At 51.9% G+C, this 17,869-nt stretch overlaps 4 protein-coding genes across 4 annotated transcripts; 2 read left to right on the top strand and 2 right to left on the bottom strand.

The window, feature by feature from the left end:
* Positions 1-2,024: 2,024 nt before the first annotated feature.
* Positions 2,025-4,272, top strand: ENH_00007420 (nucleoside diphosphate kinase 7, putative; the record flags this gene model as incomplete). Its single annotated transcript, XM_013578563.1, has 4 exons — positions 2,025-2,545; positions 2,763-3,312; positions 3,622-3,706; positions 4,097-4,272. The coding sequence occupies 4 exons, from the start codon at positions 2,025-2,027 to the stop codon at positions 4,270-4,272; spliced, it is 1,332 nt and encodes a 443-aa protein (XP_013434017.1).
* A 216-nt stretch (positions 4,273-4,488) lies between these two features.
* ENH_00007410 (iron-sulfur cluster assembly accessory protein, putative) lies at positions 4,489-5,847 on the bottom strand (the record flags this gene model as incomplete). The annotated part of the gene is made up of 1 exon (XM_013578562.1): positions 4,489-5,847. One exon carries the CDS (start codon positions 5,845-5,847, stop codon positions 4,489-4,491), a length of 1,359 nt encoding a protein of 452 aa, XP_013434016.1.
* Positions 5,848-8,820: 2,973 nt separating this feature from the next.
* Positions 8,821-14,410, bottom strand: ENH_00007400 (regulator of chromosome condensation domain-containing protein, putative; the record flags this gene model as incomplete). Its single annotated transcript, XM_013578561.1, has 9 exons — positions 8,821-9,399; positions 10,122-10,258; positions 10,376-10,451; positions 10,980-11,191; positions 11,543-11,590; positions 12,122-12,236; positions 12,824-13,344; positions 13,455-13,497; positions 14,273-14,410. 9 exons carry the CDS (start codon positions 14,408-14,410, stop codon positions 8,821-8,823), a joined length of 1,869 nt encoding a protein of 622 aa, XP_013434015.1.
* An 844-nt stretch (positions 14,411-15,254) lies between these two features.
* On the top strand, positions 15,255-15,815 carry ENH_00007390 (60S ribosomal protein L7a, putative; the record flags this gene model as incomplete). Its single annotated transcript, XM_013578560.1, has 1 exon — positions 15,255-15,815. One exon carries the CDS (start codon positions 15,255-15,257, stop codon positions 15,813-15,815), a length of 561 nt encoding a protein of 186 aa, XP_013434014.1.
* Positions 15,816-17,869: the final 2,054 nt, after the last annotated feature.

Raw genomic sequence — 17,869 nt, 5'->3', positions numbered from 1 at the left:
GGGAGGCAGGTTTAGGCGGGGGGTATTGCGTAGATGGCCGCGTCGCCTCGCGATGCTGACTGGCGGTAGGAGTTTGTGGGGCAGAGTGTGGCCCCAGTCTCACGATGCTTCGATTTTAGGCTGTGATACTTAATACGGCCTTCTTTTGGTATTTAAATTGTACTTTTAATCCATAGGGCCCCGCACTTAGATTGAATCCCGTCCTTACTGCTACACAGAGTGACGCTGGGTCAGCCGCAGTTCCTTCTGCTGCGCCACGTTGCATTCGGCTGCGGCCCTGGCCACCCTTAAATCGTGAATTCACGAAACTTATACGATTTCGGAGTTAAGTTACGAAAGTGTTCTCCTCAGTAGCCTTCGGTTGGTCTAAGTAGCTTGGAGTCGAGTGGCGCTAAGGATTGTGACAGCTCGTGTACACGTAAGCTCATGAATCGAAAGTGGTTCCTCTTCAAGTCTTGAACTAAATGAATGTCAAAACAATTACGTAACAGACAAACGTTGATTAGTTTTGTTACTGAAGCTTTTGGGGTGAATGTCAGAGTTCAGGTTTCTGGTGTATGCGCAGGTGTCAGGAATGCACATTCAAGCACTTGATGATGACTTCAGAGTTTTGTGGTTTTGGCAGCAGTCAAACCTGAAACAGCAATTTCATCTAATGAAATCATGAGGATTTTTTTTGTGCCTTTATCCCTAACTTTGTCCTACTTCCTCATCTTCTTATGCAGCGAAAGTTCGTCCTGCACAGCCCTGCGGCTGTTGCAAGAGGAGGGTGAGGAAGGCGAGGAGTTAAGCGTGAGCCTTGTGTTCTGGAGTTCGATAACCAAACATTAAATTAAAATTTACGGGACTGCAGGAAGAAGAAAGGGAAGATGACGTGAATAAGGTGGCGGATGAGCTCGAGGAGCAGATGGAGAGGTGCCACTGCTGTGCAAAAGTAGCGCTTCAGTTTCAACACGAGTTTCAGAGATAACCAGCTTGAACGCAAACTCGAGCACGCCCGAGACTTGGCTGAGGAGGCTGAGATTGCTGAAGTGAGGCTTTAACTCATTCAACATTTTCTGGAGACTGCGCAGCAACGGCCGCCGCGCAGGAAAACGCCGAAGACGCCGTGGCGAAGGCGGCACTTGAAAAAGAACAGAAAGTACAAATATCAAATCTAGTTTTTGGAAATGCCAAACTGCAGAGTCTGCCACCAGGACAGGGCCGCAAGCCCGGACGCCAGGCTGCAGGCCATGATGCAGGAACTAATAAATGTCTGTCTTTTTTGCGTTGCAAAGTATTCTAAATTGCTTTAAATGCAAAACGGGCCATAACTATTTCTTTCAGGTTGCCTACAGACTGAGGGAAGTCAACCAGGTACACCCGATCTTCAGTGACTGCGAGGTCCAGGTCTGTATTCCTCTTCAGAAACTCGCAATCCTTGACTGACGGGACTGAAGAAGGCAAAAAATGAGATTAAACTGCCTAATCTTGCATTTAAACTGATTTATAAGTTAAATAATGAGAAATATAATTATGTTATTTCGCATTTGGACCCAACTTGCTGATGTAGTTCCCGCTGCTCTTGCGTTCAAGTTTTGAATCGACATTTTGCATGTGCCACCTCCGAGCAGTCTACGGGGAAGCTGCCTCTTCTCGCCTTCAAACTAAACCCAAATCAACTGGCTCGACTTAGTGAAATTTATTCAACAATAATGTTTCGAAGTGAAGGCTGCAGAGCTGAGAAGCAGATGCATAGCGAGCGGATGAGCCACAAGACACCTGCCAGCATGCGCACCCCTTCTGGAACTCCAAAAAGAATTCACTTTTAGTGAAAATAGTTTTAAAAGGATTTATTTCGCATTCATTTCTTCGAGGAGAGCCCCGGATGGCATCCTTCTGGCTCTCCGTTGTTGTTGCTGCAGTGGCCTGCAGCCGACTGTTCAGATCTACATGCGCGCGCTGCTCGGTTGCAGCAGTGAAGCGGCATCCGCCGCTCATTAATAGACTTCAATTGAAATTAATTTACTAAAAATATATTCAAAATGGACACCCCTCCCCGACTTGCTTTCTACGCGTCCTGGGACGCGTCGGGTGCTGGCGACACAAAGGAACTGATACTGGTGTACTACACCAGCGACAGCACAATAGAACTCAAAAGCAGCAGCAGCAGCAGCAGCAGCAGCAGCACGAACTTGAAACGGGTTTTGGTTCCCAAGGCCACAATTCAGAACTTGTATCAAGGGGCGCAGCTTGTTCTTTTTTCCCGACACTTAAGAATCCTCGAGCCCGCCAACCAGCAGACTGCTGCCTACCTCGCCCGCAGCATGCAGCCTGCCCTCTGCATCTGGCGCGCCACTGACACCCACAACTACCCCCGAGCTCTGCAGGGGCTGCTTGACTCTGGGCTCACGCTGGCCAGCTGCAGGCAGCTGGCCCTGGAGGCTTCTTTGGCTGATCTGCTGGCCCTTCTCTCGCCAAATGCATGCATGCAGGGGGACCTTTCGGTCTTGTCTTCCTCTGCTATTGTGGCTTTCACTTTGCTCGGAAGAGACGCAGCAAATAAGTGCGCACTTCTCTCTTAGTCGGCATCTCTGGAGTGCCATTAGCAGCTCTTTCTGCCCATTTTCGCAGCTCAGCTTTGCCCCTCTAAGCCGCTTCCCCGCAGCCGCTGCAGCTACTCAGAAGCTCTCGGAAACACAAATGCCGCATTACAAGTTACAAGTCCCGGGGGGCCCCTTAACCTGTTTTCTTCTCTTCTCTTTGCTCTTCTCCCCTCGCAGGGTTGCCACCCTCGCCCCTCAGTCGCTACACCCAAGTCCGGACACCCCCGCTGCTGCCATCGAGCACTTGGCTGCACAGCTCTGCGATAAGGTTATGCCCCGCCCAGCGGCCCCCGGAGGGGCCCCTGCAGGGGCCCCCGGAGGGGCCCCTGCAGGGGCCCCTGCGGCGACCCTTGCGGGGGCCCCTGCTGCGACCCTTGCGGGGGCCCCTGCTGCGACCCTCGCTGGGGCCCCTGTGGGGGCCCCTGGTGGGGCCTTTGCTGCGACGCTTGTTGGGGCCCCTGCTGGGGCCCCTGTTGGGGCCCCTGATGGGGCCCCTGCAGTGGCCCCTGAAGCCCCTTTGGGGGTGGGGGCCCTTGGAGCCACTACAGTGCCTGAGGTCACTTGCTGCGTCGTGAAGCCCCATGCCATACAGCAAACTGGCGGCATAATTGAAGAACTAATAAATGCGAACTTTGCAATTTCCAACATGCAGTCTTTTCGCCTGACGAATTTGGCCGCCCAAGAGTTCCTCGAGATCTACAGAACAGTGCTGAAGGAATACCCACAGGTGGGGCCCCAGTGGGTCTCGGGGGCCCCCAGGGTAGCCTTTAATCGCGTCAGCAAAAGCTTCATAAAAGGCCCTTTTAGAAGCACTCCTGGGGGCCCCTAAGAAAGACCCTCGAGAGGGCATTCCCGCAAAGTCGGAAAGGGCAGTGGCTCCCGTTTTTGTCACTTCTTCGTGCGGCAGCTAAGCTGCTGCAGCTGCTGCAGCTGCTGCAGCTGCTGCAGCTGCTGCAGCCGCTGCAGCTGCTGCAGCAGCTCTGAACTTGAAGTTTGGAGTTGGTCTTTTGCTTCGCCTCGTGTTCCTCTTTTGCAGATTGTTGAGGAAATGACAAACGGAACTGTCGTGGCGCTGCAGCTCGAAGGACCTGACGCGGTGGCCAGGCTCAGACGCCTAGCGGGTGAGAACAACACACTGCAAGCCAGCAGGGTCACGGGCAGCAGCAGCAGCTGCAGCAGCAGCAGCTGCAGCAGCAGCTGCAGCAGCAGCTGCAGCAGCTGCAGCAGCAGCTGCAGCAGCAGCTGCAGCAGCAGCTTTGCGCCTCTTTTGTTCGTGACAGAGCGCCTTCAGCAAAGCAGTTCAGACATATCACACTGCGGCTCCCTAGCTCTTGCGCCCTTCGCCTCGACTGTTGAGGTGTACGTACAGCTGAATATATGCACATATAAATGAACACGTACGTACATTCACACGCACGCATGCATGCAACCCTGCATGCATGCATGCACGCATGCATGCATGCACGCATGCATGCATGCATGCATGCATGCATGCATGCATGCGTGTTCAGGACCCCACGACCCCGAAATCTGCCGCTGCCTCCACCCCTCCACCCTGCGAGCCAAACTGGGCACTGACATCCCCCGCAATGGCCTCCACTGTACAGACTTGAAGGAAGACGGGGCCCTCGAGTGCAGTTACTTCTTCGAATTGATGGCCGCGGGGGCCCCCCAGGCCGAGGCGTGAGAAGCTGCAGCACCTGGAGACAGACAAAATTTAAAAAATGAAAAAAACAAAACAGCAACGTGCAACATTCCAAAAGCCCCAAACGGAAACGCATGCGTTCGCCGGCGCCTGTGCCCAGGCCTGGCCCGGGGAGCCAACTGCTGCTGCTGCTGCTGCTGCTGCTGCTGCTGCTGCTGCGCCCGCAGCTGCAGCGGCTGCAGCAGCAGCTGCTGCAGGCTATACCATGAAGCTCTTCCCGCAGCCGCAAGACTGTTTCTGGTTGGGGTTGTTGAAGACAAAGCCAGTTTGTACATCTTCATCAACAAAATCAACCTGAGTCCCCACCAGCATCATAACTGCATCAGCAGCAACTCGAATTTCAACTCCCCCAACTTTAACAACTTCATCTTTGCCCCAGTCCTTGCCCTTGCGGGAGCGGGGGCCCCCCGCAGCAGCCCGGGGGGCCCCCTGGGGCCCCTCAGCAGGGCCTGCAGCACCAGCTGCGCTGCTGGGGCTGCTGCTGCTGCTGCTGCTGCTGCTGCTGCTCAAGGGGGGCCCCTCTGTGTAGAGTGTGACATCATAGGCCATTCCGCTGCAGCCCTGGCGCCGCAGAGCAATGCGGATCCCCGAAGCCTTGGGCAAAGGGGCCCCCTGCTGCTGCTGCTGCTGCTGCTGCAGCTGCTCGTTGTACTGCTGCACCAGTTCCTTGATGCGAGCAACAGCAGCATCTGTTGCAGACAAAAGAGGGGGCCTCTGCCGATCTCGGGGGCCCCTGGGGCCCCCCGAATCTGCTGCTGCGCCTTCGCCCTGTGTGGGCTGTCTAGACACCCCACGCCCCGAGCTAGGGTACAAAGCCAGCTTTGCTGCTGCTGCTGCTGCTGCTGCTGCTGCTGACTGTTCCCCAGGGGAACGCCGAGGCACATACACCTCGGCAAAGTCTAAGGCAGCCCCGCCGCTGCTGCTGCTGTCCCTGCTGCTGCTGCTGTCCCTGCTGCTGCTGCTGTCCCTGCTGCTGCTGCTGTCCCTGCTGCTGCTGCTGTCCCTGCTGCTGCTGTGCGCCGCCACTGGCCGCTCCGCGGGGGCCCCCTGTGGGCTGTCAGCTGCTGGGGGCCCATGCATGGCCCTCGTTTGTCTATTAAATTGTTTGTCTCTGGACTTAGTTGAAATAACTTGAAATGCAGAAAAGGCAAATTGGGCCTCCGGGGCAGCTGCAGCAGGCCACGGCAGTTTGCTGTAGAGAGGCGAAGCCGCAAGCCTGTGGGCTTTGCCTGGGCAGCTGCCAGGGGCTGCTGCTGCTCTTGCTGCTGTAGGTGCTGCTGCTGCTGCTGCTGCAGCTTTCGCCGCTGCTGCTGCTGCTGCTCCCGCGGGGCTCGCTGCCAGGTGCAAGTGCCGCGTCTGGCCGCCACATGCTCTCGCAAAGCACCTGCTGCCTCTCCTCCACAACACGCAGCTGCAGTGGTCTGCTGCTGCTGCTGTTGCTGCTGCTGCTGTCGCTGCTGCTGCTGCTGCTGCTGCTGGGCGCTTTCGCGGCTGGGGGCTGCTGCAGAGGCAGCAGCTCCTAGCAGCAACTGCAGCAAAGCCCTTGCCGCCTAGCATCGTGAAGACACATACATATAAAACCCATGCAAATAAAAAGCAGCAAAGCAAAGAAAGCGAGGTAGACAAAACAAGATAACACAAAAAAATAAAAGACAAACACAACTCCCGAGCCTGCGGCAGTGTGCTTCAGAAAGCTGCGTACACTTCGACATTCACTTCTTCTCTTCTTCACTTGGCTGTTTATTTCCTTTTTTATTTTCTTGCTTTTCCGTTTACTGTTTGGCTGTTCGTTTGTTTCCTTCTTTTCAATTGGAAGTATGAGCCATGGGCGGGGCTCGAAGCCCAGGTTTCAGGGCTACGACTTAAGGCCTGGCCCTGCAGCAGCAAAGGAAGAGAAGCGCTGGGCTAATTAGCAGCAGAAGCATGCAGCATCCGCTGCTGCTGCTGCTGCTGCTGCTGCTGCTGAAGCAGCGCTAGCCACGACCCAGAGAGAAGGCCACGAAGGGGCTGGGGCCCCCTCGAAAGGCAGATAGCAGCCCTACGGGACCCTCAGATATGCAGAATCATGAAAGACGAGGGGGGCCCCCTGGCCTCTGTACGCTGCAACTCAGTGAGCGATGGCACTTGGGGCTTCTAGAAGGCTTCAGGGGCCCCGATAATCAGGAGACAGGTGGCGGGAAGCAAAGCAAGGAAAAGGCGGAGGAAATGGTGATGAAGCACGAAAATGTTTAAACAGCCAAAAACGGCGCCGAGACGATAAAGTTTGTCAAGTTTCAAAGAATGAGGAAATCCCCAAAAAGTGAGACACAAAAGGCAACTGCAAAACAGTGTTGCCAGTCCCACACAGCCCCAGAAGCAGTGCAACAGAATTTCAACTATTGCACCAACGCATTCTCCCTATTCCTTGAAGTACTAGTATTTCTTAATTGCTCACTCAATAAACTAATGATAAGTCAGTGCGCGCCAGCTTGAAACGGGCTTGGGGTCTATGCCGCAGCGCGGGCCTGTAGGCTGGCCAAGCTGCTTGGCTTTCCTACGAGTTTACAGTCTAGGATCTAAGCCAGCAAGTTTGCTTGCTTTGACTCTTCATAAACTCCAATTTATGTATTGCTAAATCACGAGCTGATGGTGTAGGCCTCAGTGCCGAGAGATTATGGCCAGGGCTGCGCAGTCCTGGTGGTTTGGAACATTGACACTGAGCTCCAGTGTCATCTGCCAAGCAGCGACAAGTAGTCTTCGAATGCACAAGTCTGTTTCACTGTATCTTTTTCAATCATTGTTTTGTTCAAATTAATCCAGTCATTCTCATCTTACAAGAAGTATACCCAGTGTGTGCAAAGAACCTCGCCCATCCAGCTTTTCAGATCAGTATCAACTGCTGAGTTTGAAGTGTTCCGTCGATGTGAATGCATTTCGTTTCATTCGCAACAATTTATTACTCTTACTCATGTGAATGGTGCTGAAATAAGGACCACTTTATTTTTGTTTTCACGTACTGAGCTTGCTGTTATTTGTTCACTTTATTTTCATCCAAGAAGACACGGACGCCCGACGCACAAGTCAGGCACAGCACATCAAACTGGTGGCGGCAGGCTGCAGCTGGCCACAGCCACTTGTAGGTAGCTCTAGGTAGATTACTTGCAGGGAGTAAATTGTGGCCAATGGGTCCTAATTAGTTTTACTCCAGCATGGCCATGGTCAATGGGTACCTTTGCTAGAAGTAGAATGCTGCTGCTAGCTGCAGGTGGCTGTAGCTGGATAAAATTAGTGGCAGCCAGGAAACGTAAACAGATAGAAAGATGTCCCAACTACCCACGGTGAGCAAATTCTTAGGCAAAAGCGCTGCGTCACCTTGCGCAATTGTGCTAAAGAAGCCAGTGAATAGAAGGCAATGCTTACCTCTACCCCCCGGATTCATAACGCCAAAAACCGAAACTTATGTCTGTTCTCTGTGCAGTTATGTACCTATACATGTATTCACCTACACCCGCCAACAGAGTTACACACATATGTTCTAACATACCGTGATGGACAGCAAGTTACCCGGATTAAGTTGTTCTGTCTCTGCTTGTACCGTTCAAAGCGTGTAGAGCCCCTTACATCGTACCTACACGTACTTGCCCAGCGTTTACCTACTTTGTGCTTGTATGTGTCTAACTCGCGATTTCTCTTGATTTTGTTCCCAAGTGTAAGAAGACATACATGTATGCACGGCATTGAGACAGGCAACGCACGCTAGAAACACTTAGGGAACCTCGTGCAGTTGCAGAAGCTGTTGCTGCTGCAGCAGGAACACCTTTGACGCTTGCATCGGCTGTTGCAGCAGTAAAGATAGGTGCAGCGGCGCTTGCAGTTATTGCAACAGGAGCTGCTGCAACAACCGCGATTCCCGCTGCATGGCGTAGCTGCCGCTGCTGCAGCAAAGGCAGGCAAGGCGACACCAGTCGCAGCGGACGCTGCTGTTGCTGCAGTAGAGGCTGCAGTCGAAAATCTCGGCACTGAAACTTTTCCATTCAGCAGCAACGGAAAGCTCCTGCCTCCCCCTTCCAGGAGTTCGTTGTTTCCAGCTGCCCTTGTCCTCTGCTTTTACTTATTTGCAGTTTCATTTGCGTCTATCCTTACAGAACAGAAGAGCAATGACTGTCATTAAGTTTTGTGTGCTTAGCCCTAAACCCTAAAACCATACGTCTAGGCGCTGAGCCCTCAATCTTAACTCTTGAACTTCATACGCCATACTTTGGAGGCATCAAACAGTCTAAAAGCTTGGCGCGAAACTTGACAGGCGTCAAAGCCCTTTAGCGGAAAACGCAAACTTTATTTCTATTCAAGGCCTGAAACCCGAAACCTGAAATCCTGAAATGACTCAGTGACTTAAATGAGACCCAGACAAGGGTTTTGGGCTCAAAGCTCTACGCCTTACAGGCACAGTTATAAGACAGACACAATTGACGTTCCTGACGAAAAACAGGCAGCACAAAAACAGCAGCAAGGTGCATCAGCAACAAGCTGCAGCAGCAGCAGCAGCACGCCTTACGCGCCCCCATCATTGACGTGTTCTGCCCATATTGGCAGAGAAGGAGAAGGAGCAGCAACCGGCACACCACCGGAAGTCAGACGAGGGCCCTGGGGCCCCTGTAGAGACCCTTTTAGGGGGCCCTGTGAGGACCCTCGTGGGGTCCGCTGTGGATCTGTGGGTCCTTGTGGCTCTGGAGGGCCCCCTAGGGGCCCCTGCGTCTCTGGCAATTCTTGTGATTCGCTGTGCCCGTGTGCCTCTTGAGCCTCTGGCTTTGCTTGAGAAAACCTGTGGGGGCCTTCTTCGGGCATTTGTTGCGCTTCTTCTTGAAAAGGCTCTTCTAGATCCCCTGACATGGCAGCTTGCGTGTTTGCAGGTTCTTCGTTTGCAGTGTTTGTGTTGATTTTCAGATCTGCTGCAGTGACTATGTGGGGCGAGTTTAGACAGCAGCTAAAGGACACGGGAGTCGTTTGGTTGCTGTCTAGGAAAGACTTTTGCTTTTCTTTTTCTCCGTCTCCCGTAACTACTATTGTGAAGCAAGAGCCCAAACATAAACAAGTCACCTTTTCGTGCAGCAACGAATAAATCAGGCGAGGCTGAGACGCAGGCAAAGGGAAAAGGATCAAGAGAGGGGTTTGATACACTAATAAACGGACATAAAGGCACGTAACCGGAAAAAATAGATTTCAGGCCATGCGAATAAATACACAAACGAACAAAAAGAGACCAGAAACCTACAGAGCAACAAGTAAACAGACCCATGGGCACACAAAAAAAGATAGAAGGACCCAGACATAGACTGACAACTACACATACACACGAGGAGATCAAGGGACACGCATGCATGCGAAAATAAATGCCAGTAAACGATAAAATGACCATTAAATTTACTTCGCCCTTTACTGATTAAGAAAACGGCAAGGAGTAACCGAGAATTATGATGAAGCTGAGAGATAGCTTAAGAGATAGGCAAGTAAAATGCAATTCAAACTGAAGGAACGAATGGTAGAAGGAAGCAAACGGCGAGGACAGAAACAATATATTGGCTAACCAATACAGCTGCAGTTACAAGATTGCTTTAACCAGCCGAGATATGCATACAATCCCGAGACAGAGCAAAACCAAATGAGCGAAAACACAAGTACACAATGAACAGCCACAAATAGACAACCAAGCCAAACAAAACTTGAAGCATTAGCATGAGGGGGAAGACACGCAAATGAGGCAAATGAGAAAAGCAGAAACTGCAGTTCAGTGCGAACAAACAAAAAAGTGACGCAAACTAAAAAAAGAAAGAAGCTTCCATATTGCATCTCACTCTGCAGCAAGCATTCTTCAAACCCGACTTCAGGGCTACTCCTGCTTGAGTCTCTCCAGCCACCAGAGCCTCTGTTGCTGCTGTGAAAATCAATTTGTGATCTGATGAGTGGCCCCACAGATACAACTGGTGATTTGCTGAGAATCAAATGCAGCAGAGAACAAAGAAAAAGTGGAAAATGTGCAAAATGAGAATTAATTGGCTGAATTAATCGTAAATGCAGTGGTGATTCGAAAAAAAGATAAGCTGCTTACGTGTAATGCACCCCGAGTGTCTGTGGCCGCAGGCGACTCTGGCGACTCTGGCCCTCATTTCCCCAACTTTAATTAGCTAAGCACAAAGGAATAATAAGCCAATGAATATATCAATAAATATATGTTTGAATATGTTACCGACGTATACAACTGATGAATATGTGAGCAAACGCCACAAAAAAGCACGTGTGAGTCTAGCCCTCACTTCCCCAACCTTAACCAGTCAAGTAGAAAACAATAAGTCAGTAAACATATAAATAGATCTATCCTAACATAGTGATAGATAGATCATAAGATGTCATGATCAAGCCGATTCAAGCCTTGAATACCGAGGGGGTCCGAGCAACATATGAAGAGCAACATACAAGTCAGCACAACTAATCAGCTCAGAAGCCGCAATCAATAACCTAAAAATCGTGAATTCCGGCTTAGAGCAAAAACTTGTAAGATGAGCCATTGGACATCTATGCGCTACTGCTGCTGCCTACAAGCACTGACTGGTCCTTTGTTAACTAGGGAAACTATGTGAGAAGGCCCGTGGATTATTTGCTCGCAAAGCTGAACAAAAAGAAACTAGCCGATTCATGTTAAAAAGTAAGATCACCTTGGGGGTCACCAGCTTGCCTTGGTGCCCGGGCAGGCCGCACTGCCCTGCCAGGTTATCCCCGAAGGCCCATAGTCGCAAATCCTGAGTCAGCAGCAGCGCGTGCCTCTTTCCAGCAGCAACAGAAATGATAGGAGGCAGCAGCTGCCCGCCGGCATCTTTAAGGGTCAAAGGGGTAAAAGCAGAAGAGGCGATGTCGAACGGGTTCCCAGCTGTACGTACATCCCAAATTAAAGCGTTTACGGCCTAATTTGTGTGCGAGTATAGATGCAGCTAGGAGAAAAGGCATATATATGCTTCGAGAGTCAGAGGTCGATAAATATATTACGTATGAGTCAGGCTTTTCAACATAAATGTAGATGGGAGGAAGGGGGCAAAGGTTCATCAATGGTTCACGTGACTCTTAGGGATAGGGAACTGCAACTGAGCTCAATAGACACCGCGGTTGCACCACGACCAGCACAAGAAACAGCAAATACAGCAGCACCGGCAGAAGCAGCAGCAGTAGTTTCTGCTGCTGCATGGGACGAAGTGTATGTGCACCTTAGAGTTGATGGACTCACCTAGCTCCCCGTAAGTGCCGTCGCCCCATGCCAACACCTGTCCTCTATCTGCAGACCCAGGAATAAACAAAAACGGCGAATCAACCAAACCAGTGTGCATCTAAAAGCCATTCTTCTGTATATACAAATGCATATTGTTGGACAGTACCGAAACGTATGCGAAAAGCTGTAAATGCCATATACTCGAACCCTTAACATGCCTTGCAACCCCGCGCATACCACGCAGCAGCAGCGGCAGCAACTCCTACACCAGCAGCAGCAGGGCCGCTGCATCAACACGCCCCGCCCCAGCCAAAGCAACAGCATCGCCACACTACAACTACCAGCAGCAGCAGCACCAAACAGCAACGGTAGCAGCAGCACGACGCGCCTACTTGCCTGTGAGAGCTAGTACAAATGCTGCTCCGATGGCTATTTGGTTAATTCTTTGCGTGTGATTGAAGAAAAATATGAGCCGCGGAAAGAGCGAGAAACGCGCATGCAAGAGCCTTCCCCAACCGAGCAACTGGCCCCCGGCCATTAGGGCCAGAGACTGGCCGTAGGCAGCAGCAATGCGGCGGCAAACAGGTGTACATACACCTGGAGAATGGGAAGCCTGCAGCGACTCCAGCAGCAGCAGCTCCTTGGGGCTGTAGGCGCAGCTGCCGCTGCCGTCGCCCACAGAGTCCCCAGCACCCCACGAGTATACCGAGCCCTACAGAGGCAAAAAAGAGAAATTCTTCAGTGCAGCATTGAAGTCACTTGTTCATTTCAGTCCCTTTCCATTAATTGGTGATAATAAATGCTATAGCGACTGAAACTCCCAGAGAGATGCACAGGCATATGTGCAATCGCACATGCATGCGCTGCCAATGCACATTGGGGGTAAATGAAAAATAAAACAAACAAAAGACAACCAGACATGGGCACAAACTCAGAGAGGCGAATAAACACACGAAGGCGAAGATGGGCATCAAAGAAAAGCAAGAAAAGGGGATCTTTATTTGGACAACAGAAGCAAACAGCTCTGGATTAAACAGAAACTGACAACATGCAAATGCAAGCGAAAGACAGAAAAGGCAGTAAGACGTAGCCAAGGCACAGCGACGTCCAGACGCGGCAAATATGAGCAAAGAAAACGCAAAGACGAAAAAAGAAGAAATAGGAAACGGAAGCAAAGAACTGACAGAGAAACTTGAAAAGATGGGAGGTAACTAGAACAAGACAAGAAGAAGCCGAAAGGGACAAAAAGGATAGAAAAAGGCGAAAAGAAACGTCAACAACAACGCAAGCCAGGCCTACGTCTTCTGTAAGAGCCACAGAATGGTATTCCCCAGCAGCAACTTGAACTACTGGCCCTCCTAGTCCATGAATCTTTTGTGGCTGTTTGGCTGTGAGCAGAACGGGCCCCAAGCCCAGCTGTCCGTACACCCCAGTGCCGTACGCATGCACAATCCCCTTGTCAGATAAAAACAGCGCATGCGTTTCTCCTGCAGCAACCTCTGTCACTCTTGTGTCGTAGAGACCCCGGAGCACCACAGGCTGGCACAAGCTGCTGCTGCTGCTGCTGCTGCTGCTGAGGAAGGAGTGGGGAGCCGACCCAGAAAGGTCTCCGGACGAAGCCCCAAACGGCTCGCCAGAGGCCCCCCTTGAAAAGGCAGCTGGGGGGCCCCCATATGGGGCCCCCGGCGCGCTGCTGCTGGGGGAACTCCCACTGGGGGCCCCCCGATCTTGCAGGGGGCCCCCCTCAGCCTCCTCCCGTACAAGACGGCGGCCCCATATATATATTACTGTGCGAGTGTCTCTGTATGTTGGCTCCACAACTGTAGCGCAAAGGAACAAGCCAAACCCTAAACCCTCAGCCACAAACCCTAGGGCTGCTGACGCCACGCGACAAACCCTAAACCCTAAACCCTAAACCCCAGCAGCTTACGCGCATCGGTGGAAATGACAGGCACGCAGTCCTCGCTGAGAGGCTGCAGAAACAAAAGGAAAAACAAGAAAATAAGAAAGACAAGAAAATCACAGTCACCCCAGAGACACACAAAGGAAAGGGGAATGACCGGGGCGAGTTGCTGTTGCTGCTGCTGCGCCTGTCGCTGCTGCTGCTGCGGCGGTTGCTGCGGCGTGGCTTGTGCTGCTGCTGCTGCTGCTTCTGCTGCTGTGGTTGCTGCTTGCTGCTGCTGCTCACCCCTATGTCTTCTGCAGAGCGGCCGGTGCAGGGAATGAGGCGCTTCATAACGCTGCGCTGGCCCTGAGATCTGTGGGGGCCCCCCTACGACCTATGGGGGCCCCCGGAGACCCAAAAGGGCCCCCTGAGACCTACTGGGGACTCCTGAGACCTGAGAGGGCCCCCAAAGTACCCCAAGGCCTCCTTGGGGCCCCGCAGATCCAAAAGCCCTAAGAGACTTGCCAGGCCCCCCCAGACCCAGCAGCTCCTTGGACCTTCGTTGGCTTTGTAAGGCCTCGCTGTGCCCCCCAGTGCTGGCTGAGGCCTCCTAAAGCGCATTCGTGGCTTCTAAGGTTTACTGGGGCCCCACTATGCATGGTGAATCCCCGGAAATCCCAGGGGGGCCCCCGCTGGAGCTGATGGGGCCCCCTAAGGTGAAATTGGCCTCCCCTGTGCCCCTCCTTTCTGTTGGTTTCAATTTTCCTTTCTTACTGCCCTCGGCTGCCGTGGGTTTGCTGACTCCAGGCCGCAGGCCGGGGGCCCCTCGTGGCTCTGCTGGGTGGGCACTGGGCGCTGCCGACTGTGTCTTGCCCCTTGTGCTGCTGCTGCTGCTGCAGTTGCTGCTTCTGCTGCTGCAGTTGCTGCTTCTGCTGCCTGAGAAGAGCTTGTCGGGCAGACGCTCTCCGTCTCAGTCTAAGTTCCTGGTGGAAGGCCGCCATCAGGGAACAGCAGCAGCAGGAGCTGCTGCTGCTGCGCCAACTGGGGCAGCCCTGTCCCCGCTGACGCGGCGCTACCTAGAGGGAAAATCGTGAGCGTCTGAAGCCTGTGCAGGGACAGCTTGTGCTGCTGCTGCCGTTGCTGCTGCCGCTGCTGCTGCTGCTGCGTGTACGCCTGATTTGCTGCGGGAAAGAGTGCAAGTCGTGGGGCCCTGGTCACTTCAGGGGAATGTGTGGGGGTCTGAGGGGCCTTTTATTAGAGAGAGCTGGGGTGTATCTACACCCGAAGTGCAACTGGTGCTGGGGCCCCTCCTAGCGCATGCACCTAAGGCTACAGTGGCAAACGCTAGGTGGATCTCGAGAAACTATGGTTAATTAATTATTTTTTATTATTAACTTTGATTGTGTTAGCAAATGTTGAGCTTTAACTGCGCTTTCACCGCAGCATGCTGTCGAGAACCTGGGACAGGCTGGCTGTAGCGGCTGCAGCAGCATCAGCAGCTGCACGTGGAGTACCATAGCTCTTGAAACGCCGAGTGGCAGTGGCTCTAGAGACTTTATTTTCGCTAATATTCTTTACCTTCTGCCATCTTCTCGTTTTTAACTTGCCTCATGAATCACTGAGTGGCCAGGAAGGCCTCTGAGGCAAGCGAACACGCCTTCCCCGCACCGCAGCTGCTGCTGCTGCCGTTGTTGCGGGGGCCTCCTCGCCGGCTGTTCTTTTTTCTGGCCTCTCAGGATCGATTGAGGCTTTCTGATTTTAAAATCAAGAGTAGTTGCAGCTGCAACAACAACAGCAGCGGCAGCAACAGAGGGGGCTTGTGAAATGGAGGGAGGGGCTTGTGAAATGGAGGGAGAGTCTTCAGCAGCAGCAGCTCCTGCTGCTGCTGCCTACGTGTCTCCCTGCGCGGTGCCGCTGCTCGAGGGCAAGGCCTACCGCCGCTCTGTGCGTTTGATTCGCTCGGTAGCAGCAGCAGAGCGGCAGAGCCGCAGCAGCCGCAGCAGCGGCAGCAGCGGCAGCAGCGGCAGCAGCGGCAGCAGCGGGACTAAACGCAAGTCTCTGAAGCTGCTGCGACGAGGGGTTCACGAGGTGACCAAAAGCCTGAGAAAGGGGGAGTCTGGCCTTGTGTTCATTGCTTCCGACGTTTACCCAATCGAGATAACAGCACACATACCGATTTTGTGCGAAGACAAGAACATTGCCTACGCGTACCTGGGGCCCAAAAAGACTCTCGGCCACGCCTTCAATTCAAAAAGGCCAGCCAGTGTTATCATGCTAGCCCCGCCGCCCCCCAACAGCGGCAAAAATAAAGACGATAGTGAAGCAAATGAAGCGGAGGCAGAGGACCTGCAGGAGGCCTACAGCAAACTCGAGAAGACAATTCGCAAGAACCACCCTTATCTTTGAGTAAACGCAATAAATCTGTTTCTAGTTCATGCATGCACATGCATCTTTATCCACGGCGTTACTGTTTGCCTACACAAAGACACGAGACAAAGACAGGCAAATTGCATATGCATTCGCGCGTGTTTGAATAATATGTACAGCATACATGTATACAATACACATGTATGCTAAGTGGGATTTATTCGTTTGTGCCACTGAATAAAACAGCAACAAACAGGAACCCTGGCCAGGCTGCGGCTCACTTGCCGAGGTGTCTGTACACCTCGTCGTGGGAGGTGGGTTGTCCCACAGTGTACTTCTGTCTTCAAGGAGGCAACGAAAACGGTCTTGTCTTTTGTTTTAAGTGTTCAAGAAAAAACGACGGCGGTAACAAACCACAGGAACTGTAGAACTGCTATCACTGTGTTGTTGCTGGGAAATACAGAGAGTAGCAGACAGGGGGGGAAGTGAATGCCACTAGGCCCTGTAAAGGGAGCCACGAAAAGCCGGAAACTGAGAAAAAAGCGATAAGGCATGTACGGCGTCATGAATTCGGTAAGTGCAAGGGTGGAGAAGAGTGAACAATTTGGAGAAAGACGAACATTTGATCGGGTAATCTGACAACGGTGGGAAGGGATGGAGAAATTGGGGATAAGGACGGAGAAGGGGTGAGAAAAAGCAACAGAAAGGTCCACAATAAAGCAGAAAATGACACAAAAGTCTCACAGGCGAAGAATCGCAGGGGATCCACTGGGCGGCGAGCAGAGGCGAAGAAAACTGCAAATAAAGTGTATCGCGGGAACACGGGAAGAGTCTTGAAGGGCTAAATAGGGGAAAAAGGAAAATGAGACCAGCCAAGAGGTGTAGTCACAAAAAATGGCGCAATCGCACAAACGGAGAAAAGTGGAAACAAACTCACGCAGAAGACGAAAAGAGGCAAAAGGAAGTAGAGGAAAGGCATGCAATAGCACGTCATAAGGAAACAGTCTAAAAAGTGCGGATAAGTACAGACCTGTATGAACACACAAAGGCACAATGCGGCAAAAACAAGCAAATAGGGTAAATAGATTGGCAGTCAGACGGCGCTAGTAATGTTGAGGCGTGGTCTGAGACGCAAGAACGCAAAAAGGGGAAAACACGGAAACAAAATGAAGTGAATAAAAATCAAAGTAGGAAATGGACAGTGTAGACGAAAGCGAACGAGATAAACAAACAAAAGGGCATGCGGAGACACATCAAGTCAGAAACACAGATTGTGTGTTGGTCTGTCTCAAGTACTTATGACGTTAGACTGGCGGCTATGAAGTCTACAGACACCGCCGACGTCGTGAGTGTAGTTGCCCGACTTGACAAGAAGTGCGTATTTCCGAGGAACAAAAGCATAATTATTTGTCTGAGTTGTTATTTCACAAACTCTATAATCATTTACAGGGACCATCTCAAATATCGCTTCTCTTCCCGGCCACGTCTGCAGCATTGGAGTTTTACAGACCAAGACACAAGCATTCTCCTGATCTGTCAACACTGATAGGATCCATAAAAGCTAATAAATAGGTTCGCGCTAGTAAGCAGACTCGACGGGCAGTTTCATAGGTTTTCCAGTAGGTAAAGGCGGAAGAGGCGTTGGAGGAAGCCATGAAGCAGCAATCTTGATGCGGGCTTCGACGGCTCTGCCATTCCACCGAATATTAGGATTTCCAGAGTCCTCACTCAGTGACACTTATGGATGTTTGTGCGTGGTGTTCGAGTCCGGTTCTTGCTGAGTCGAGAGTGCGGTCGTGAGTGTAGTTGCCCGACTTGACAAGAAGTGCGTATTTCCGAGGAACAAAAGCATAATTATTCGTCTGAGTTGTTATTTCACAAACTCTATAATCATTTACAGGGATTACAGGGACCATCTCAAATATCGCTTCTCTTCCCGGCCACGTCTGCAGCATTGGAGTTTTACAGACCAAGACACAAGCATTCTCCTGATCTGTCCAACCATGGCAATGCTTCACCACAAAATGGCAACAGAATGCCTTACAGCATTATTAAGTGCCTAGGGCAGCGTAACAGCCTCTCATTGAGTTCAA

The sequence above is a fragment of the Eimeria necatrix genome, genomic scaffold (assembly GCF_000499385.1).
Source record: "Eimeria necatrix Houghton genomic scaffold, Enh_scaff120, whole genome shotgun sequence".
NCBI lineage: Eukaryota > Apicomplexa > Conoidasida > Eucoccidiorida > Eimeriidae > Eimeria > Eimeria necatrix.
The sequence above is the reverse complement of the archived record's forward strand: the minus strand, read 5'-3'. Positions and strand labels throughout refer to the sequence as shown.